The 23,338-nt window shown below is 41.9% G+C and overlaps 2 protein-coding genes across 3 annotated transcripts in view; both read right to left on the minus strand.

Annotated features, from left to right (window-relative positions):
- Positions 1 to 307: 307 nt before the first annotated feature.
- LOC123835385 (ferritin light chain-like) lies at positions 308 to 1,013 on the minus strand. Its single transcript, XM_045864390.3, has one exon. It carries the CDS (start codon positions 1,011 to 1,013, stop codon positions 486 to 488), a length of 528 nt encoding a protein of 175 aa, XP_045720346.3. The 3' UTR covers positions 308 to 485.
- The window catches only part of ZNF277 (zinc finger protein 277), a 121,776-nt gene continuing 98,745 nt past the window's right edge, over positions 308 to 23,338 (minus strand). For both annotated transcript variants that reach the window (XM_045864388.3, XM_064575042.1), the window contains exons 10-12: positions 21,502 to 21,544; positions 19,732 to 19,906; positions 308 to 17,826 (exon numbers count right to left, since the gene is read on the minus strand). In XM_045864388.3, coding sequence (XP_045720344.1) covers positions 17,640 to 17,826; positions 19,732 to 19,906; positions 21,502 to 21,544 — 405 coding nt within the window. In that variant the 3' untranslated portion in view covers positions 308 to 17,639. The remainder of the gene's footprint in view (positions 17,827 to 19,731; positions 19,907 to 21,501; positions 21,545 to 23,338) is intronic.

Consider the following 23,338-nt stretch of genomic DNA (forward strand, 5'->3'; position numbering starts at 1 on the left):
TGTGTCATGGCTGCCCTTTGCTACCTAGTAAAGTCTATGGACACCTTTTCAGAGTAATACCTTTCAAAAAGAAAATTAAATACAAACGAAATCAAATATGTTAAATACGGTTAACTAGAAACACTAGAAAGTATTTAAGATACAGTAATATACGTGCATCTTATCATTGCATTCAACAAGATCCAGTAGTGAGCCCAGTAACTGTTGAATTTTGAAGTATTAATGAGTATAGATGATATTTCGAGATGTCTACAACTGCTGAACGCGACATGAATATATCTGTGGTTTTTATCATCAAAAGCACTGCTTTTTTTTTTTTTTTTGCTGCAAAAAGCTTTATTGTTTCCATGGTCCACGGCTTGGGAGAGGGCTCCAGGGTGGTTAAAAAGCTGCCTCGTGGCTGCAGCGAGAGGCTGAGGCACAAGCTCTGGCAGCAGGGGGCTGTCAGAGGGGCCCCCTCAAAGGCTGCTGGTCTCCAGAGGCTCCTAGTCGTGCTTGAGAGTGAGCCTCTCCAAGAGATATTCGCCCAGTCCAGCCTGGGGGCCGGCCAGCCTGGGGAGGTTAGTCGGGTGGTCGCCCATCTTCTTGATGAGTTTCACCTCCTCATCTAGGAAGTGGTTCTCTAGGAAGTCACAGAGATGGGGGTCTGCGCGGGCAGAACCCAGGGCATGCAGATCCAAAAGGGCCTGGTTCAGGCTCTTCTCCAGAACCAGGGCAGCTTCCATGGCGTCCAGGGTTTTCCCCCACTCATCTTGGGACGGCTTCTGGACATCCTGGAAGAGGGCGCGGCCGCCACGCTGGTTTTGCATCTTCAAGAGACACTCGGCGCCCTCGCGCTTCTCCTCAGCCACCTCGTGGAAGAAGTGGCCCACACCTTCCAGAGCCACATTGTCACGGTCGAAATAGAAGCCCAGAGAGAGGTAGGTGTAGGAGGCCCGCAGAAGCATGTTGACCAGGCGGTTGATGGCGGCCTCCACCTCGGTGGAATAATTCTGACGCATCTGGGAGCCCATGGTTGATTGGTGGTAAGGTAAGCTTGAAATTGGCTGGTGGCTGGTCCCAGAGGCAGTGGATGGCCAAGAAGATGGCTCCCAAGGTTGCGATGGAAAAGAGGTTGGAGGGTGGTCGTTGGCTGGTTGGAGGGGCGTCCCTGGGTCTGTTCCGTCCAAACACTGTTGAAGCAAGAGACAGATCCGCAGGACCGCGGGGCGCACTGCTAATTCTACAATGATGTATTGCCTACATTCGTAGTGGAACAAAATGTTATGTTTTGGTTTAAGGTTGGTGAAAATCAAGATGTCATTTTTCCCCATTCATGTTCAGAGATTCTTTGAATTCTAGCTATGGATCCACTGGGGGAGGGTCCAGGGACCCCAGGTTTCAAACCCATAGCTGAGACTGCAAGGCAGACCCAGCCCGTGGTCCGTCATGTTGTTCTTGAAGACAACCAGGACTGGTATTCACTGAAGTCCGGAATTGTGCACACCAATATTTAATGCCTGTTTACCTAAATATAGATCATTCCATGACTCTGGAGGGTGATCATGTTGGGGCACACAAGTGTTCTGGTTTTCATCATGGCCCAAATCATGGCCCAATTCCTGGGAAAATGGAAAAGTCTCCCTATTGTGTTAATTCTCTGCAAAGTTCAGGTTGCCCTGAGGTCCACAGACCAAGGATTCAGACACTCATGGCCTCACAGCTCCCTGTTACAGTTTGGAAGTCTGGAAGGCATCCCCAGCTGCTCTGGGTGTGGTTAAGGGAGAAGAGAAGGGGACTCCAATAGAATCTTTCCACTAGATACGGCAGGAAGAGCACATATCCTGGAGAGGAATGGCCGGTACACCCTTCTTAACTGTGTCTATAAGAGTTATACCGCTTTGCAGGTCGATGAAGTTATAATTATCTCCTGGTAAAAAGGAAGACGGAAAGCAGACTATTTTCCAGACATGGACCTTTAAATAAAAATCAGCAGTAGACTTTTGCAGTGGTGTGAGTGTGGTAAACCGGGAACGAACGCTTTTACAATATGAAATGGAAAACAAATTGGTCATCACCATTTATTATATTTGAATTGTAGTTATTATTTAAGAGGAGAAAAGACACAAACAGCTTCCACCTGGAACATCAAGTGATGTTGCTCTGAGAGAATGTCAACCTAGCTCTCTGGCATAGTTGCCAACAAATGCTCAGAAATTTTGTTGGCTCTCATTAAGCCCCTCTGAAACTCCAGAAGCTGGTGTGGAAAAATGCATGCTCAGGCCTTGACCTCTGAGCTGCCTGCCCAACATTTTATTCCTTGACCTCAAGTTTGCTCTGAAATCACCTGCACAATAAAGTTCCCCCTTTAGACTGTTGACCTGTTTCATTGTCTGTGCAGTGAGATATGGAAGATTTACCCAGCAGTGTGGCATTCAAGACCGCAAGCCCCATCTGGCCTCCCATGCTCTGAAGACTCTGTACTAGTTATTAACAACAGCCCATAGAGACCCAGAACTGGCCTTGTGTCAGCTGTGCCTTTGCCTATAGACTTGAGGACCACTGCCCGTCCAACAACTCTCAATGATGAGACAAAGATAAGTCCCTTCTTTTTTTTTTAAAGATTTTATTTATTTATTTTTAGAGAGAGAGAGAGCACAAGTAGGGAGAGAGGCAGGAAGAGGGAGAAGCAGTCTCCCCACTGAGCAAGGAGTCTGATGCAGGACTCGAACCCAGGACCCTGGGATCATGACCTGAGCTGAAGGCAGACACTTAACCAACTGAGCCACCTAGGCTCCCCAAGTCCCTTCATATCTATTTAAAACCTTGGAAAGTAGGAAAGATTCTGTCAGATTGAGTCCTTGGGCTAAGTTGGAACCTGCCCTTCCTCAATTAATCTCTGCCTAAATCACGTTTCTCATTGTACTCAGTCAACACTTGCCAAACTCAAAGTCCATAAAGAAGTAAATAAATGCACTTGAACTAAATGACTGGCATCAGTATGTAATATGTGGAGGAGGAAAAAATAATCCAGCTTAGTGGTGGTGATGATGATGATGATGATGGCACACTTATTAAGTGCCTCGCACATGCTAGAAACTGTTATTTCTGAGCTTTCTATTCTATACCGCTGGTCTGGAAGTTGGTCTTTATTCCAGTACCATGCTGCTTTGATTACTGTAGCTTTGTGATATGTTTTGAGAATGAGAAATGTGAGATCTCCAACTTTGTTCTTCTTTTCCAAGATTGTTTTGGCTATTTGGATGCCTTGAAATTCCATCTGAATTTTAGGAAAGACTTATTTTCTATTTCTGCCAAAAAAATACCATTAGGATTTTGATAGGGGTTGCATTGTGGAAACTATGTTAGATGCTTTAAAAATATATTCCCATTTATTTCTTATGGTACCCTGTGAGATAGGTACTGTTATTATTTCCCAAATACACATAATAAAATGGAGGCACATAGATGTTATATAACTTGCCTATGGGTACACAGCTAGTGAGAGAACCAGGTTTTGTACCCAGATAGACTCCAAATACTACATACTTTACAATCATCCGGAACAGCCTTCCCACTGAGGATTTGTATAACCTAAAAAGTTTCTGCACTTCCACTGTACAAGAAGTGAGGAAGATCTAGAAGGAACCAGCTAGTTGTTCACCAGCCTCTATTCTCCCTTTCTTTAATACTAGGACTTGGAGTCTAGGTTGGCCATATGGCCACCCAGCTGGTGACTGCATTTCCCAGTAGACCTTGCAGTTAAGTGTGGCTTATATGTATCAGTTCTGTCCAGTGGAGTGGACAGTGTGTGGAGAGTCAGTGGAAGGGATTTTTGCCCTTCTCAGATGTGCACCCAGAAAGAAACACTCATGTACTCTGTGGCTCTTCCCCTTCCTCCTCCTGACTGGGTTAGAAGCCCTGTGCAGGGATGGCCATGTAGCCCTACCACCCTGGAGCACCTCAAGACTGTGATAAGAGAGACAAATAGACCCTGAGGTAAACCAGTGTATCCTTGAGTTTTTTTGTTATGGCAGCATAGCCTAAACCCTAATAGTATTAGCTTTGGCGATGTTTCACTTGGAATTTTTATATTTTGGAGAATGAGGTTTTCAAACATTTGAGACTAGAAAATCGCTTGCTGGTATTTTTTTTTTTTTTTTAACTTTTTTGGTAACTTTTAAGTTACCCTTGCCCATCTAGTACCTTTTTACAAAGATGTTGACACTGAGTTATGGAAATTAGGGCATGTGCTTTGAATTTATTTTCTAATAGTAATAATGAATGTTTATCTAGCTAAATTATTTTTACTTTGTTCCAGGATCATCTGCTTTTATCTCTGGGGTGCCTTGGTTGGAGTTGGGGATGGGGCCCCAGAACCCAGGACAGCGCTAGCCAACTGGATCATCCCAGCAATAAGATGGCAGTCTGCCTGCAGACTCTGACAGCCCTGACAGACGGACGTTATATGTGCTAGGACGGTTGATGTTCTTCACAGAGAATGCCCTGCGAGGGTCATGAGTAAGTCTCAGACCTTGTATGTACCTTGTATGTATGAGGAGAGTTCAAGAGATGGTGCCTAAATTTCACTGCCCAGGTGTAAATTTCAGGTGGTATTAGAGCTCTCCGTACGGAGGGTAAAGTTTAGAGCAGTTCATGTGAACAAAGACTTTAAAAGGCTTTTTTTTTTAAGGAAAATTTCAAACATATTCATAGTAGAGAGATTAGTATGATGAGCACCCATGTCTGTGAATGTTTTTATGTAGATGAAGTCAAGTTAAAAAGAACATCAAGGGCAGCTTTGAAGAGGAAAAGAATTTGAGAACAGACAAAGGAGGTCATGATAAAAGGGAGGAGTCCTGCTCAGACAAAGGCTCTTTATAAGATGGATGACAAAAGAAACAGGGTAGCTCACCTTGCCCTAAAAACACTTCAGCTCCCTTCCACAGAGCTTAAGAATTAATCAATCATAACAAAATAGTTAATATTTACTTTACCTTCCCTATGTGCTGAATATTGTTTTACAAACTTATTAGGTAGCCATTAGTATTATTTCCAGATTACAAATGAGAAATTTGTGACTTTCAGAAGTTAAAGTTAACTTTCTCAAAGTCCCATGGCTGATAAATGTCAGAGCCAAGATTTGAAACCAGGACCTTTTGACTCAAGAGCCTCTACTCCTAACAATATGTCTGTGTTTAAGTGTGGTTCATGGGTTTTTGACCCAACATCACTTAGGGCACTTGTTAGAAAGGCAGATTTCTTATTCCCACCCTAGACCTAGTGCGTCAGAAACTATGGTGTGTGAGATCTAGGGATAGGCATCTGAAACCAGATTTTTCAGTCCATCCAAGCTTGAGAACTGTGGCTTAATGACATACTGTTGAGGAATAGTCTCCATCAGAGGTTCTCTGAGCTTTTTTGATTCTATACCTTTATCTTAAGATGTATTAAAAGATGGGGCACCTGGGTGGCTCAGTTGGTTAAGCGACTGCCTTCGGCTCAGGTCATGATCCTGGAGTCCCGGGATCGAGTCCCGCATCGGGCTCCCTGCTCGGCAGGGAGTCTGCTTCTCCCTCTGACCCTCCTCCTCTCATGCTCTCTGTCTCTCATTCTCTCTCTCTCTCAAATAAATAAATAACATCTTAAAAAAAAAAAAATTTAAAGATGTATTAAAAGATGTTTTCTCAGGATATTCTCATTCTTTTTCCAAATTATATACATTCTTTTAAAAATGATTTTATTTATTTATTTGAGAGAAAGAGAGTGACAGAGATCAACAGCAAGCACAAGCGAGCAGGGAGGAGTGAGAGAAGCAGGCTCCCTGCTGAGCAGGGAGCCAGATTCGGGGCTTGATCCCAGGACCCCGGGATCATGACCTGAGCCAAAGGCAGATGTTTAACCAACTGAGCCACCCAGGTGGCCCTATACACATTCTTTATAAATTACTCTTTATGATTTAATACATAGATACCATTGTTCTAGTGTATTATGTATACCATAAATACACACAAATAAAAATTTTAAAATATTCCAAGTTCATATCTGGTCTATAGTCAGTGCAATATGAATTTGTTGTCCTATTTTATCATGCCATCCATATCAAGAGTCATAAACAGGAACTAGCCCTGAGACGGGAATTATAAATCAGGAAATTTCACATAAAAACACAGATTTCTGACTTCTTTTGAAAACAGTAGATTTGACCCCCTGGGTCTGAATTTGTGATGTCATAATTGGCAGGGGACTGCTGAGGGAAAATGAGCGGGACCCCAGCAGTGACCCCCTTGTGGGGAGTGTGTGCAAGAAGGAGATGGAGTGTCACCACATGCCTTAAATTCAGCAGGTCCGAAATAATAGGCATTTGGTCCTGATCATTTTACTTACAAATTTTTCCTGATTTTCATTGTCCTAGTTGAAGTTCTCATCAGCTCCTGATCAGATGGATGTTCCAACCTCTTTCTTGGTCTGCTTGGCCTACTCTAGTTCCTCCGTTATACAGCCAGTTTATTTTTTAAATGTTTTTCTCAGTTTATTGAGAAACAGTTGACATACATCACTGTATTAGTTTAAGGCATACAGCATGATGGTTTGATTTATATATATTGTGAAATGATTCCCACAGTAAGTTCAACTAGCATCCATCATTTCATATAAATATATTAAAAGAAAAGAAAAAAGAAAATTCTCCTTATGACGAGAACTCTTAGGATTTACTCTTTGAACTTCCTATATATCAAACAGCAATGCTAACTATAGTCGTCATGTTGTACATTACATCTCTAGTACTTACTTATTTTATAACTGCAAGTTTGTACCTTTTGACCACCTGCCTCCAATTTAACACTGTACCTCTCATAACCACAAGTCTAATCTCTTAATGAGTTTGTTTTAGATTCCACCTGTAAATGAGATCATACAGTGTTTGCTTTTCTCTGTCTGACTTATTCCACTTAGCATAATGCCATCAAGGTCCATCCATGTTGTTGCAAATAGTAAATTTTCCTCTAGTGCATTTATGGCTTAATGATATTCCATTGTATGTATGTATTTATATATACCCAGACTTCTTTATTCATTCATCCATTGATGGACACTTAGGTTGTTTCCATGTCTTGGGTATTGTAAATAATGCTGCTATGAACATGGAGAGTGCAGATATATCTTCAAGTTAGTGTTTTCATTTCCTTTGGATGTATTTCCAGAAGTGGAATTGCTGGATCATATGGTAGGTCTCTTTCTATTTTTTAAAGATTTTATTTTATTTTAGATTTATTTATTTCTTTGAGAAATAAATATCTCTTTGAGAGAGAAAGAGAGAGAGCGTGAGCAGGGGGAGGGGCAGAGGGAGAGAGAGAATCTCAAGCACACTCCCCACTGAGCGTGGAGCCCAACACAGGGCTCGATCCCATGACCTCAAGATGATGACCTGAGCCGAAATCAAGAGTTGGATGCCTAACTGACTGAGCCACCCAGGCACTGCTTAAAGATTTTATTTTTAAGTTATCTCTATACCCAACATAGGGCTTGAACTTACAACCCTGAGATCAAGAGCTGCATGTTCCACTGACTGAGTCAGCCAGGTGCCCCTCTCTTTTTACTGTTTTCCATAGCAGTTGTACCAATTTACAATCCCAACAGTTCACAAGGCTTCCCTTTTCTCCACATCCATACCAACATTTATTAGCTCTTTTTGATGATGGCCATTCTAAGAGGTGATATGTCAGCATTATGAGGTGATATCTCACTGTGGTTTTAATTTGCATTTCCCTAATAACTGGTGATGTTGAGCATCTTTCATGTGCCTATTGACCTTCTTTGGAAAAATGTTCAGGTCCTTTGCTCATTTTCAGCTTATTTTTAATCTTTTTCTTATTGTGGTAAAATAACATAAAATTGATCATTTCAAACATTTTAAAATAAAAAATTCAGTGTTGTTAATTAAATTCACAGTGTTGGGCACCTGGCTGGCTCAGTTGGTTAAGCATCTGCCGTCAGCTCAGGTCATGATCCTGGGTCCTGGGATGGAGCCCCACATTGGGCTCCCTGCTCAGCGGGGAGCCTGCTTCTCCCTCTCCCTCTCCCCCTGCTTGTGCTCGTGCTCTCTCTAAAATAAATAAACAAATAAATAAATAACTTCACAATGTTGGGGGTGCCTGGGTGGCTCAGTCTGTTAAGCATCTGACTCTTGATTTCGGCTCAGTCATGATCTCGGGATGGTGGCCCCACGTGGGGCTCTGCACTGGGTGTGGAGCCTGCTTAGGATTCTCCCTCTCCCTCTGCCCCTCCCCTGCCCTCCCCCCCCCCACCGCCACTTTCTCTCTCAAAAAAAATTCACAATGTTGTACAACTATCACCACTATCTATTTCTGGAACTCTGTCATTATTTAAACAGAAACTCTGTAACCATCACACAGTAACTCTCCATTTCCCCTTTCTCCCTGGGAACCCGATTTTCTGTTTCCCCAGGAATGTTTTTAGGGAAGACACCAGCACACCATGTGTTGCTGTCCATAAAAATATCATTAAAGTCCTCTTCACCCTCCCTTCAGTGCTGAAGAGACTGCTTGCTCTCTCAGCCCTGCAGTCTCTTGCCAGTCTTCTCCTGACTTGCTGCCCTCTGGAACTCCCACCTTCTCCTCGGGCACTGTTGCACCAGCTTCCAGCACAAGGCCTTCTAGATCCCAGAGCCGGCAGCAAAGCCCAGTCCAGCTTTTGTCTCATGGCGAGCAGCCTCTCGGCATTCTTGGGAATAAAATTCTCCATCCTAACCCCAGAAAAATGTGATGTCCCCACACATTCATTTTTTTCCTCAGAAGTGAGAGTGGGGAGGGACCAGATGCATATTGGACTTGTGGCACCGAGAATATTTCCAACTCACAGCCTGGCCTTCTCCCAGTTCTTTTCTCATGGGGTTGCTGAAATTGAAACCACAGTGGCAGCAACCAAGATAGTGTAGGACTCGAAACTGGAATGGACCAGCCTGTGATGGTGACATTGAGGCCTGGATGATAAGAAGACGGTGATATAAAGAGTCCGCACAAGAATATCCAGACAAAGAGAACATGTGCGAAAACACTGAGGTGGGAAGAAGTGTTGTCCGTTCAAGGAGGCCTGAAGAGTAGTGGGCATGCAGGAGAGTGGCAAGGGACGAGGTTGGAGATGTGGCTAGGTCCAAATCAGGAGGGCTTTGGGGGTCATGTAAGAAGTTTACACTTGATTCCATGTTCAACGGGAAGCCATGTATATAAGCTCAGACACTCTCACGTATGTAATAGAAAACCCCACTTAAAGGGTTCAGGCAATAAAGGGAATTTATTGGCCTGAGTAACTGCAAAGTCTTGAGGTGAGGTTTCATTTCATCTTGCCTTTCCTCTTCTCTGAGAGTCCTCTCAAGATGACAAGATGGTTTTGGCATCAACCATGGTACCTGTTTCTTTTTTTCACAAGGAGAGGGAGAGTCCAGCTTCTATAAGCCAATGAACAGAATCCCTCACCTTCACTCTGACTGGAACAGCCTGGGCCAGTCACCTCTCTACATCACCCAATCTTGGCAGTGAAGCTCAAACTCCAGGCAGGACTCCCTGCCTCCTGTCACTAGGGCTGGGGTCAATCCCAAATGGCATGTTGCTACTTAGTGAGGGTGGAGTGGTCCTCCCAAGATAATTTGGAAACATTTAGGAAAGAAAGAAAAGGGAAGTGAGTGCTGGGTAAGTAACCCCAAAATTCATTATACCATGGAAGGATTGTTAAAGATCACTCTAGCTGTATGAGGACAGACTGAAGAGGCCATCATGGAAGGAGGGAGTCTTACTAGTAGAATGTTGTAGTGGTTTAGTCCAGGGGTGGTACAGCCTGAGGAGATGCATTTGGGGGATAGAACTGACTGGACTTAATGATGGATTGGATGATGGAGGAGGTAGTTGTGACCAGATTCTGAGAGGTCTCGAGTGCCAGGGTTTGGACATTATCTTTGTAGGCAATGATGGAGGTGTTGGAGTGGGTTGCCTTTTGTGAGAGTAAGAGATTAAGAATTTTGGGGTTTTGGTGTCCTTCACTTTCTCTTCCTCCTTCAATTTTTTTTTTTTTTTTTTAGTTTTTATAATTTACCACAGCATATTCTTTTGCTTTTTTAATGTTTTCCAAATGATGAAAACACCAAAATGAAAATCTATTTCATTAGACTGATTCACTGCTCACCCTGTATCCAAGTCAACTGACTGAAATTATCTTCAAAAAAAGCCTGTTTTCTGTAGCCTAATTTTATAAGCCCAACAGAACTCAGCTTCACTTGAATCTCAGAACACTGTGAAATTAATATTAACTTAGCTGAATGTTTTCAGTTTGAATTAATATGCTTGCAATGTCATTCAATCTTGCAAATTGCTATCATCAGGAAGTGAACATGTTTTAGCTTTTCAAAGTATCAATTATGAGGCATAAGAGTTCAACTGCAGCTCCTGGTTTAATCCTCTAGCTTATCCATCATCTAAAGCTTATTGAAAGAGTTGAATTAAACTTCAAGGATGTAGGATGGCTATTTTTGCAGAATGGGCAAACAATAGCTGCAGTTTGATGCCCTTGATGAAAGTGGACTGGTGAGTTAATTCTGCATATAAAGTCAGCAAAGCACTTAACATTTTAAAGAATCCATTCTTGGTTCTGATTCAAGTTTGAGTCCGTCCTTTCAAAAAGAATTGCTATTCCTCCATTCAGTAAAGAAGTTCAGGACTCAGCTTTGTTTCATTTTAAATTCCCATATATTATTTTGTTATTACAATACAAAATACTTGGTGGGGCTTTTATCTTTTGGACAAGTCCCCATCTCTCTGTTCCTCAGTTATCTCATCATGTCTTTACCCTTGATGAGGATAAACATTCCTGACTAGAGAGCTCATAACATTGTTTTGAGGGTCAGGTCAGTGATATATGGAAAGGTTGTGAGGACAGCTAAATTCTACATAAAATGTTTCTTTTGTGGTCATGCAACATCTATATTCGTAGCAGTTACTGTTAGTGTCCTTTTGCACTACTGCTTCCTCAGTCTTTGTGTAAGGCACTAGACCAACGTGCAAGGCAGGCTGGGAGGGCCAGGCAATTGATGCCAGGGGAGCAGTCCTAGATCTTCGACCAGTGGGGGCTGGTGGATCAACAGCCCAGCTCTTTTGCTGGTAGTGGTAGTGGTGGGTGGAGGGCACTCTAAGTGTCCTATGCAATCCCTCAGAAGTCCTCAGTAAGGTTGAACTCCAGTTCCCATAGCAGTAACTTCATTAATGCACACTTTTGTGCTCCTTCCGTTTCATTTTTTACTTCCTATACTGACATTTCCTGAGTCTACCTGTCGAGTAAATGATCTGCACACAAGTTGTTCTCTTAAGGTCTGTTTTTTGTGGAACTCAACCTAAGAACCTAGTTCTAAAGATCTTTCAAAAAGTATACATGCAGCTAGCTCACCATTGATAATCTAGAATTCTCTGGCTTTATCGCCCAGCCTTAGTCCTGGACTGGAACTAAGTCTATTTTGCCTCCTGACTGCCAGGACTCAAGAGTATTTACCAGTAACTCTCCAAGACATGGTTTCCTAGTAATCCTGACCATCCCGAGAGACTGTGTACCTTCCAGAGGGGCCAGGTGATACATGAGTCACGCAGACAGAGATGAAATATCACCTTTACTACTAATAAAGATGCTTGGAGAGCATGGCATATAGTTGTGGGCACTAACAATGAACCGCAAAGTTAGGCAGATTTATCCACACAGTCACAGACAGTGTTGGGTAACTTCAGGCCTTCAACTTCACAGGCAGAGCCTGCCACTCTAAAGTTTGCAGAATGGAGGAGAAGAACAGGATGTGCTCTCTCGGCAGACAGACATACCCGAAAGAGAAAAAGGAGGAGGAAGGGGCTGAGTCATAGATGCCTAGTTCCTGTTCCAGTCAGAAGATTCATTCTCCTCACTCACAGCAGTGACAGGGGGCAGAAAGAAACCAAGAAAGTTGTTGTAATGGATTCCTTTTCTTGTGGAAACAAGGTGCTAGGTGCCCAACACTCCCAGGGTTTTTTGTTCTCTTAGCTCATTGGGCTTAACCATTAAATTCAGGGCCAACAAGGGTGTGACCATCTCCTTGGCAGGAGACCAGCAATCTATCCTGAAAGTACTGCTCCCACCACAAGCACATCCCCCTACTTTTCCCATCGAATGGCTGATGAGCATAGCTATTGCCCTCAGAAGGCAATTCAGTGACTGAACTAATTCCAAGGCCAAGCTGAACCCCAGCTGGAAGTTCCCCAGTTCACTTTGCAGTCCTAATTATGTCTAACCATATTGTTTGGACAGTCTATCAGAGGCTCTGAAAAGACATTATATGACAATGTAAAGATACTTCAATAAAAAAATTTCAGTAAAATATTGATGTCCTCCAATTTAAATATAACCCCTCTACCACTGTGAATTTCCCAGGGAGAAAAAGTTGAAAGATTAGATTCTCTTATATGCTTGAGTTAAAGACATTCGAATCTAAAACTCATCCTTCTGATGCTGTTCATTCTGAACCAGGTGGGTTCTTCATGCCTTGGATAGCACTGTAGTTCTTTCAGCAACCTGGACAGGGTCTCACTAGAACCACTGGTGTGGCTTTTTTCAGAATCTTAAAAGTTTAATTATACATCAAGTTTCTGATATACCTCAGTTTTTAAGGACTTTTTAAAAAGATTTATTTATTTATTTGAGAGAGAGAGAGAGAGTGCAAGCTGGGGGAGGGGGTCGAGGGGTGAGGGAGAGAGAGAATCTCAAGCAGACTCTGTGCTGAGCATGGACCCTGACTTGGGGCTTGATCTCATAACCCTGAGATCACGACCTGAGTGAAAACTAAGAGTTGGATGCTTAACCGACTGTGCCACCTAGGTGCCCCTGGTATACCTCACTTTTTAAAGAGTATCATCAAAACACTTAACACCAAACTCGATTGGGAGGAATCTCCCAGATACTTAACCCACTGAGCCACCCAGGCACCCCTGTGTAAAACTTTTAGTATCAAATAATTTTTTAATTAAAAATTTTGTTTAAAAGATTTGTTTATTTGACACAGAGAGAGAGAGGGCACAAGCAGGGGGAACAGCAGGCAGAGGGAGAGAAGCAGACTCCCTGCTGAGCAAGGAACCTGATGTGGGACTTGATTCCAGGACCCCAGGATCATGACCCGAGCTGAAGGCAGCCGCTTGCCTGAGCCACCCATGTGCCCCAATATCAAATAACTTCGTATATTTTTTCTCATATTAATCTCTCTGTTGTCAGTTTATTTTGCAGAACCAGCTGAAGAACCTTAGAGGGCAGAGGTGAATCTTTCTCCCTTGTAAGATATTTGCATTCTTGCGAAGTTTAGAAATCTCCAGTGATGGCAAGCCCAATCATGAGTCTGCTTTTGAGAGGTCTTTCTTTTCCATCTCGAATCTTAAAGACCGTTTTACTTTTCCTTTCCCCTTTGAGCCTTCTGTCTACAATATCCCCTGCCTGATCTGTGGGATCTAGGCTCTAAATAACCACACGGTTTCCACACTGGCTCCTGCTGTTGGTCTTTGTTGTGGAATGACATGCCTGTAAAGCCTGTCTTGTAAGGGTAGCCTCTCTTTCACTCCCTTGTTTTTTTCTTTTTTTAAAAAGATTTTATTTATTTGACACAGAGAGACATAGCGAGAGAGAGAACACAAGCAGGGGGAGCGGGAGAGGGAGAAGCAGGCTTCCCGCCGAGCAGGGAGCCCGATGTGGGGCTCGATCCCAGGATCCTGGGATCATGACCTGAGCCGAAGGCAGACGCTTAACGACGAAGCCACCCAGGCTCCCCAGTGCCTCATTTTTTTTCAACCAGAAAACATCCTCGCAGATTCCTGAACTAAAGCTGCTATGGACATTTCTGCAGCTGAATCTCTAGGTTCAGCTATGAATGACAAAACCCCCAAAGTAACAGTGGAAAGGTAGATGTTTATTCCACTCACATAAACATCTAGGTCACCGTTTGAGGGCTGGTTCATCCAGATTCCTTTGGCACTGTTGCCCTATCATGCTTGGTTTGACTTCCCTGTCCCATATGCAGGTATCTTCAGCAACAGGAGCAGGAAGGGATGAAAGGAAAGCAGAGAGTGCTGCATCTAGTATCTCAAGGAAGACTCTTAGAAGCTGTCACACTTGACTCTTCTGTTTACATCTCATTTACCACAATGTAGACACACAAGTATCCTGAGCTGTAAGAGAAGCTAGGAAGTGTAGTCTTCATTCTAGTCTGCCATATACCCAACTAAACCTATTCAAGAGAGGGAGAACGAATACTGGGGGCAACTGGACTACCAGATTAATTGCACTGGTGAGGACAGATACCTCTGTGAAGCCCTGCTCAGCACTCCACCTTCCCTTGCTTTTGATTGGTCCAGGCCTCCAGGAGTATTTCCCTCCACTCCGCCTTTGTCAGCAATATTGGATATGTCCTAGGGCTTGACTTCCCCTCTATACTTTTCAAGGTGAACAGCTGGATTTGTCACAGTTTAACTTACCTCCTAATAAGTTAAATTTCCCTAATAAAGGCCTAGTATTTGTAGAATCTGATGCCTCCTTTTTTTTTCTTTCTTCCTTTTTTTATCTTTCTCTTCTTTCTGGCCACATGTACTTACTGACATTCTGTTCTAGATTTTGTCTAATGGGGTCTTCTGTTTTGAGAGCTAAATCACTAGGTCTGCTAGGCCAAAAGCAACCATTGTTCAAAAAAAAACCTTGGCCACTCTCACCTTTCTGAATTAGATAATCAACATGCATTTTGTGATTAGGCTAACAGCCAATCCAGGCTTGGATTCCATTTATCACTGTCCTGATTGGCTCTCTGTTATGTTTCATCTTTCTGGTTGCCTTCATTTACAGTCTAAAATTTCAAAATTTCTCAGCCTGTTCCCTCTGGGTATAGACGGCACTTGTATTCCTATTTACAATTTTAGTGACATCTGGGAACCCATTCAATAATCCCTTGAATAGTGTACTTCCATCTGGCTGATCCTCCCCTTTTGAACTGTCCAACCTTTCAGGGTACACCTGGCATCAGTGTCCCAAACTTTAAGGAGGAATTCCCAATAGTTCTTGGCAAGTAGTCTCTATTCTCTGTGTAGCTCTAAGAGAGTACTTTGCCAGTAGTGGTCTATATTCTTGCTCCCTCTGAGAGTCAGTCAGCACAGTCGGCTATGATTTTGCTTCTATTCTTGTTTGATTTTTTTGGGACCAAGTTATTATTTCTGAGCTAAAAAAAAAAAACCCCAAACCTCCAAAACATCTACTCATTTTAAAAATAACCTCTTATATGAATTAAACCTAAGTACATCATCTTTTCCCTTTTATCTGTCCTTCAATTTCATTTTTCCTTTTATATCCATCTGATCTGTTCTCTAAGATCTCAACTTTATCTCCAAAAACTTTCTCCAAAAAAAACTTTCTCCTTCACAAGCTTAATTATTCTTAATTTTGTTCTCATTCTTTCATTGCTCCTGTTCTAAAACTGAAGCACATTCTAGAAACACTCTACACATTACCTGATTTCCTGAACAAATCTGCCTAGACACACAAGGTTCTAGGCACAGGACTAACTGCCTTCTTTAGGTCTTCGGGTTTAAAACAATTTAACTCAATTGTGTCTTTAACTTAGGCATTTTCCATTATAATAAGGGCTTCTATTTCTTTGCCTTTTTTTTTTTTTTAAGATTTATTTATTTATTTTGGGGGAGAGGGGGTAGAGGGAGAGAGAGTCCCAAGCAGACACCCCAGACTCCCCACTGAGCACAGAGCCTGAAGTGGGGCTCTAGCTCACGACCCTGAGATCATGACCTGAGTCAAAACCGAGTCGGACACTCAACCAGCTGAGCTACCCAGGAGCCCCTTTCCTTTTTTTTTTTTAAGATTTTATTTATTTATTTGAGAAGGAGAGAGAGCACAGAGGGAGAGTGAGAGGGAGCAGCAGACTCACTGCTGGGCAGAGAGCCCAATGCGGGGCAAGATCCCAGGACCCTGAGATCATGACCTGAGTAGACACTTAACTGACTAAGCCACCCAGGCGCCTCTCTGCTTTGTTTTTAATAAAAGACTTGTGTAGGTGTCTGCAAAGTTGGAGGCTTGGAAATCTAAAGCCATGGTCAGAGCCTCTAAAATTTATAAATCTAGTCACTTTTGGATCACACGGTGGGGGATGACTCTTGAGACTCTTGACAGGCCACATGACTTCAAGATTAGTCTTTGGGCACTGCCTACATAGGCTGGTATTAACAGTTGAAAACTAGAACTTCAAACTCCAGTACTCCATAGCACCCATGCTGTATAAAGAATGCACTGTAAACGATAGCATTAGAAAACCATCATTTTGCAAGTCACTAGAAAAAATAATAGGTAGCAATTACCAGTGAGTACCAAATGAGTTAGATAAAAGACTGATGGGGAACTTTATAATGATGCATTGACTGACAATACCTGAGTGGACTGTCAGCTCTAAAATCTCTAAAACTGGTACAAGGGATATTATGTGCCTGATGTGATGCAACAGCAATAGTATTTCTTATAAATTATTTGTGCAAACAAATTTGAACACAAATTTATTGGAACTTCTTAAATCTATCAGTTGGCAGGAAAAAGGGGTGATAGAGGAACATGTTAAATGACACAAAGAGCATATGATCATCCAAACTCAGAAAGTGAGACAAAGGGCTCAGTTTAACAAAAAAGTGGCATTTTAAGAGGGAGCATGAACTGTATAGATTTTAAGATCCTTAAGAACCATACCAACCAAAGGCAATGCATGAATCTCACCTGGGACCTGATTTTTTTTTTTTTTTTTAAAGATTTTATTGATTTGAGAGAGAGAGAGTGTGTGAGCATGAGGGGGTGGGGCAGAGGGAGAGGGAGAAGCAGACTCCCCACTGAGCAGGGAGCCTGACCCCGGGCTCGATCCCAGTATCCTGGGATCATGACCTGAACTGAAGGTAGCCGCCCAACCGACTGAGCCACCCAGGTGCCCCATGGGACCTGATTTAAACAAACCAACTGTAAAGGCATTTTAGACTTACAGAAAAGTTGCCGTAGTACAAAGAATTGCTATATAACCTTCACCTAGATTCCCCAAATGTTAACAACCTATCACATTCACTTCAGCATTTTTCTGTCTACATATTCACATTTGTTTTTTGAGAGTAAGTTGCAACCAAAAATGCTCCTTTACCTGTAAGTTTCACTGTGTATTATCTAAAGACATGGACGTTCTCCTACATAATCACAGTACAATTATCAAAATCTGGAAATTAACACCAATTAACATTAGCTACAACCTTATTAAAAGTGTGCCATTTGTCCCACTAGATCTTTTATAGCAAAAGAAAATTTTTTCTTGGTCCAGAATCCAATCCCCGCATGTCCTCCTTATTGTAGATAATTGAGTCTAATGAAATGAGATCATTTATAATGATTACATAGTAAAACTTATAGCCAAAAATACAAAAAGTCCTCATTTTATTTTTTGCAAAGTACTTTTTAAAACTTTTATTTCACCAAGGACTAATCCTTTGCTAATGTTCAAATTTAAACTATTTTTCTGAGTTTGTTTCATAAGAGAAAAACATGAAAAGTTGCTTCTGTGGCATTTTCTTCTAGTTTTTCAAGCCCTCTTGCAGTAGCAACTGGTTCAAAATACTGCTTTGTTTCAAAGCATGCAGTTTAGATGTATCTTCACTGAGGATGGTAATATTTCCATTTTGTTCCTGAGCTGTCAGGTCACCTTCACTGTCAGACAGTGTACACAGTAGAGTGTCATTTTCGTAGGTTGGAAAATAATACCTGAAAACGACCACAGATATACTGAACAACCAAACTATAAATTATCCAGTAAAGTTTCTAGGCAGCTGAACATACACATTACTATAAGTCTGCTAGGTTTCCTTGCCAACAATTTCGACAGCATTTTGCAAAGGTGGTATGGGAGACAACTTCTGAATTACTTTTACTTTGACCTTTACTGGCTGGTATCAGTCTTACCAGTATCCTTGCTAGCTGCCCATTCAGCCTGTGCTTGACAGTCCCACAAAAACTATCTCGAAAGGCAGCTTACAGTACTGGACAGCTCTAGCTGTTAGATAGAGTGCCATGGATGAAGCTAAAAATGACATCCCCTTCATTTCTACTCAAAGGCCCCAGTTCTTCCCTACAGATTACCAAAACTCAAATATGGCTACTTTTTCATACATGAATCCTTTAAATATCTGATGAAAACATTGTTTCCCTTGAATGTGTGTGTGTTCTTCCCAACTTAATCACTACTGGTTCCTTCATTCTAGGTGATCAAAAATTAAAACATCTATAGAATTTTAAGTCTATTATTCAGGTTCCTTTTCTGGACACACTTAGGAGTTAGTTCTGGAGTATCTCTAAAGATTTCACTTTATTTAAGAATTATAGGAACAGGGTCTCAGGCAATCCAGGACCGACTTTGCCTCTCACAAACCTGGGATTTTCTTTCTTTCTTTTTTTAAAAGATTTTATTTATTTATTTTAGAGAGAGAGAGGGAGACAGAGACAGCAAGTGAGTGTGAGCAGGAGGAGGAGTAGAGGGAGAATCTCAAGTAGATTTCATGCTGAGTGTGGAACCTGATGTGGGGCTCGATCTCATGACCCTACTATGATCATGACCTGAGTCGAAACCAAGAGTTGGACACTTAACTGACTGAACCACCCAGGTGCCCTGAAATCTGGGATTTTCTAGAGGAAAATCTAGAGCTTTGGGGCTAGTGTTGGGGAAGAGTTGGGGGCGAGGGAGGGAGGAGGCTTATTTAACATTTCCTAAGAAGAGAGGAACCTCCAGGCAGCTAGAACTCTACAACCTCTCAGAGGTTCTCTCAGCTGAGGTTGTCCAGACTATGAGAACCAGCCCAGATGGCTGAACTGGCAAAGAAGTCTGATGCCACCTCCATAGTACAGATCAGTGGACCAACTGCTTAACATTTATAAAGTGCTGAGATGAAAAATATATACCAAAAACCCTAATAGTTGTGTACTCTTTGACAGAGTAATTTTATTTCTAGGAGTTTATCTAAAAGAAAAATTGGGTAAGTGTGCAACAATGCAGGCATATGGATGGATACTCATTGTATTACTATTTAAAAGAGCAAAATGGGGCGCCTGGGTGGCTCAGTTGGTTAAGCAACTGCCTTCGGCTCAGGTCATGATCCTGGAGTCCCTGGATCGAGTCCCGCATCAGGCTCCCTGCTCGGCAGGGAGTCTGCTTCTCCCTCTGGCCCTCCCCCTCTCATGTGCTCTCTCTCATTCTCTCTCTCTCAAATAAATAAATAAAATCTTAAAAAAAAAAAAATAAAAAAAAAATAAAAGAGCAAAATGCAAGAAACAACCTCAATATCTAGCAAATTACGGTATATCTATTGAATGGGATATTTGACAACCATTAAAAATGATACAATCGATATGTATTAGATATAGAAACATGCTTACAATATTCTGTTAACAAAATATAATGGAAAAATCTATAATTCTATATCTACATCTTTATCTCCATACCACAAAATCTGGTTACACTTACAAAAACGGGATTCCTTTAAAAATAAGGTTTTTGAAGATTTTTACTTTTTTCTATACATGTATGTTTCTCTTTTATTTAGGTTTGGAGAAATGAATAAAAACAAGTAAGGGATATGGAGCTAAGAAGTATATGTTTGGTTGAGTAGTACTCACTCTGGTTGATCCCATGTCTTTCTTTCAGGAAGCAGTGATGTATGTTTAGCTTCTTCCATATGAGTCCTTAACTCTGCTTTGGATTTGAATTTCACATGGCAGCCATAACATCTACATTGGTGAATTTGCCTCCGAATGAAATTGACCAGTTTCACTTGTTGGTAGAAATTTAATCCTAAAAAATGATAGTTTATACAATCATTAGACAACTGGTCAGACCCATTTTTGTACTATTATAATTTTTTAAAAGGGCCATGTCTCCTTTTTTAAAAAAAGATTTTATTTTTCTTTGAAAGAGGGAGAGAGAGTGAGTACGAGCAGGGGGAGGGGCACACGGACAAGCAGAGTCTTCACTGAGCATGGAGCCCGAGGTGGGGCTCGATCCCAGGACCCTGAGATCATGACCTGAGCCGAAGTCAAATGCTTAACCGATGTCAACCGAAGTCAAATGCTGAACCACCCAAGTGCCCGAGCCACTTCTCTTTATTAACCAACCTGAAGAGGCAGTACAATTATAAAGAATAATAGATACAAGGGGTGCCTGGGTGACTCAGATGGTTAAGTGTCTGCCTTCGGCTCAGGTCATGATCCCAGGGTTCTGGGATCGAGTCCCGCATCGGGCTCCTCGCTCAGCGGGGAGCCTGTCTCTCTCTCTCTCTCTGTCTCTTATGAATAAATAAATAAAATCTTTAAAAAAAAAAAAAGAATAATAGATACCAAACAATAACAGCCAATACTTATATAGGGCTTATGTGCTAGGCACTGTTCTAATCAGTTTCCATGCATTAATATGTTTAATTCTTGCAAAACTCTACCACATAGGTAGTATTATCATACCCACATTATCTATTAGGAAACTGTCCAAGGTTGCACAGCTAGTGGGTGGTAGAGCCAACATTTGACATATATACATGTCTGTAAGAATAGCAAAGTAAAGCAACACATTCCAGAGTCTAGGAAAGTAGTAAGCTGAGGTGTGGGAAGTGAGCTTTCTACTGTCTTTGATCCATTAGCAAGTCAGTAATTTACATCTTCATGACCCTAATCTTTCCATCATACTGATACTGAGAATGATGCAATTGGGTCCATCTGTGATAAATAATCTAGCTACATTGCCAAGCAGTACAGTAGGTATTTTATTTTTTTATTATTATTATTATTTTTAAAGATTTTATTTATTTATTTGAGACAGAATGAGAGAGAGAGAGCACGAGAGGGAAGAGGGCAGAGGGAGAAGCAGACGCCCCGCTGAGCAGGGAGCCCGATGTGGGACTCGATCCTGGGACTCCAGGATCATGACCCGAGCCGAAGGCAGTCGCTTAACCAACTGAGCCACCCAGGCGCCCCCCAGTAGGTATTTTATATACATTATCTACTCCCTTCACATTCTGTTGACCCGAGGCCTTATGTCACACAGCCAGTAAGTGCTGGAGCTGGAATATGAACTCTAGTCTGACTTCAAAATCCATGGTCTTTCCGTTAGCTCCCTCCACTTTATTTATAATAGATACTAACCCTTAACTTGTATTTTATTTGAAGCATTCATATATGTAGGAAAGAAGAAAGACCATATGAAATAAAAACCATATTTGAATATTACAGTTCAAAATGGTTGTGAATCATTGCTTCAGGCAATCCCGTGAGACCATCTGTGGAGAGACACATTTTGGCTGTGCACTCTCTCATCACGACTACTGAACACAGGCATCATTTACAGGATGGTGTATAAAAACGCAGCATCATGGAAAACAACTTCTGAATCAAACTCACCAAGTTCTGACTTTATTTTAAGGAGATCAAACTCGTGAGCATCCTAAAAAAAGGAATGAATATCTGTGAGCATATAAATTGTTTAATCTTTTAGGCTGAAGTTATAAACAGACGGCTTATTCATAGGAGTTTGAACACTGTTGAAACTCAGTCTGTTCATCATGTTCTGCTTTTGAAGTATTCGAAATATAACTGCTTCCCCCCACCACATCCAACTACTTTTTAAAGCACAGTCCAAACAAGTCATGCCAATCAGTTCAAACATCTTAATTATTCACAGTTTGTATCTACAGTTTTCACAATTTACTATGTATGCATTCTGCAGTCTGACAAAAGTGTCCTCAGTCTCTAGTAAGATGTGGCCCTACTTACTATATTGTGTGCCTGAGATCATTATGGATATAGGTCCTTTGCTACACAAGCAGATAGGTAATTTTACAAATCTGCTTTTCATTTTATGCCGTTAAATACGCTGTTTAATGCAAATTTCTCTTCACTGACATCTTCCCGTAAATTACATTTCTTTTGATTTTTACAATGCAGCCTTATTCTGTTTCACTCGTGTAATCGTCCATCTGGGTAAATGTTTGAACTTAAAAGCTTACAGGGAATGAAGACCATCTAACTCCCTATGAAGGCATTCAGTGTAATATCAGAGGCACGATAATTAGGAATTCCATGGTACTTTATGACTGAAAGTGACTGAGCAGAGGCTGAGGACACAGGTCAAGGATGTTGCAAAGGAAATTCCTACACAGGGTTGGGGTATTAAGACTCCTTTCAATTCAAAGATATTAAGATATTATGAATTAAAGTTAAACACTGGAAACTATACACATAAACTATTAGCAACCTGTTTCAGACAAAACGACTCTCTGCTTTCATAAGGGTAAATGCTCATGGCCTTTCACACACCTTCTAGTTTCCTTTTTTTAAAAAATTATTTATTATTTATTTTTTTAAAAGACTTTATTTATTTGACAGTGAGAGACACAGCGAGAGAGGGAGCACAAGCAGGGGGAGCGGGAGAGGGAGAAGCAGGCTTCCCTCCGAGCAGGGAGTCCGATGTGGGGCTCAATCCCAGGATCCTGGGGTCATGACGTGAGTCGAAGGCAGACGCTTAACGACTGAGCCACCCAGGTGCCCCTAGTTTCTTTTTTTAATGGAACTAAGAACAGTGTTTCTGAATGCGAGTGGGGAGAAGGTGGGTGAAACAGGATAGTCTGTGTCACTGTTGGCAGAGATGGCTGGGGGAGGGTAGGGAGAGCACATCAGAATCATCCAGTAATATTTTTTTTATTATAATCACCCCTCTACCCCTAAGCTGCGATACTGTCATGACTCATTAGATGTTCCCCTCCTCACCCCCACCGTCCAGCCGAGGATCAGAGATGTTGGGAGTGTGTCATCTCTCAGATATACTGGGGTGAAAAAAAGGTTTAGAACTACTAGCTTCAAGCTTCATTATAACATAAAAATGGCATCCAGAAGGGAACACATGAACTGGAAATACCCTCAAATTTCTTCCCTCCAAATCCAAACGGTAGGAGCTGCACAAGCACACCCTGTACCCTCTCTGCCTCTACATCCCCCATGTCCCCCTGCCCCATTTCCCTCAAGGCTTGGTGAAGGGAACTTTCCCCTTCCCGCTTTCCTTATTCACTAGCACAGCAAGCAGTGAAAAAAGACTCAGAACCTGTCCATGTCTTGAGTACTGTTAATCATGGTTACAGGCCCCACATTCTAAACTAGAACTATCTCATAAACACCTCAGAGGTAGGATGGCATCAGTGGTCTGTGAAATCCCACCCTAACAGTTTGCACAGATCCTGTGCAT

Source organism: Mirounga angustirostris, unplaced genomic scaffold (genome assembly GCF_029215605.1).
Source record: "Mirounga angustirostris isolate CCGP_5_RB_7025 unplaced genomic scaffold, mMirAng1.0.hap1 SCAF_12, whole genome shotgun sequence".
Taxonomy (NCBI): domain Eukaryota; kingdom Metazoa; phylum Chordata; class Mammalia; order Carnivora; family Phocidae; genus Mirounga; species Mirounga angustirostris.

Excerpts from the sequence above, each read along its gene's own strand:
- LOC123835385 (XM_045864390.3), bottom strand. The coding sequence starts at position 1,013 with ATGGGCTCCCAGATGCGTCAGAATTATTCCACCGAGGTGGAGGCCGCC.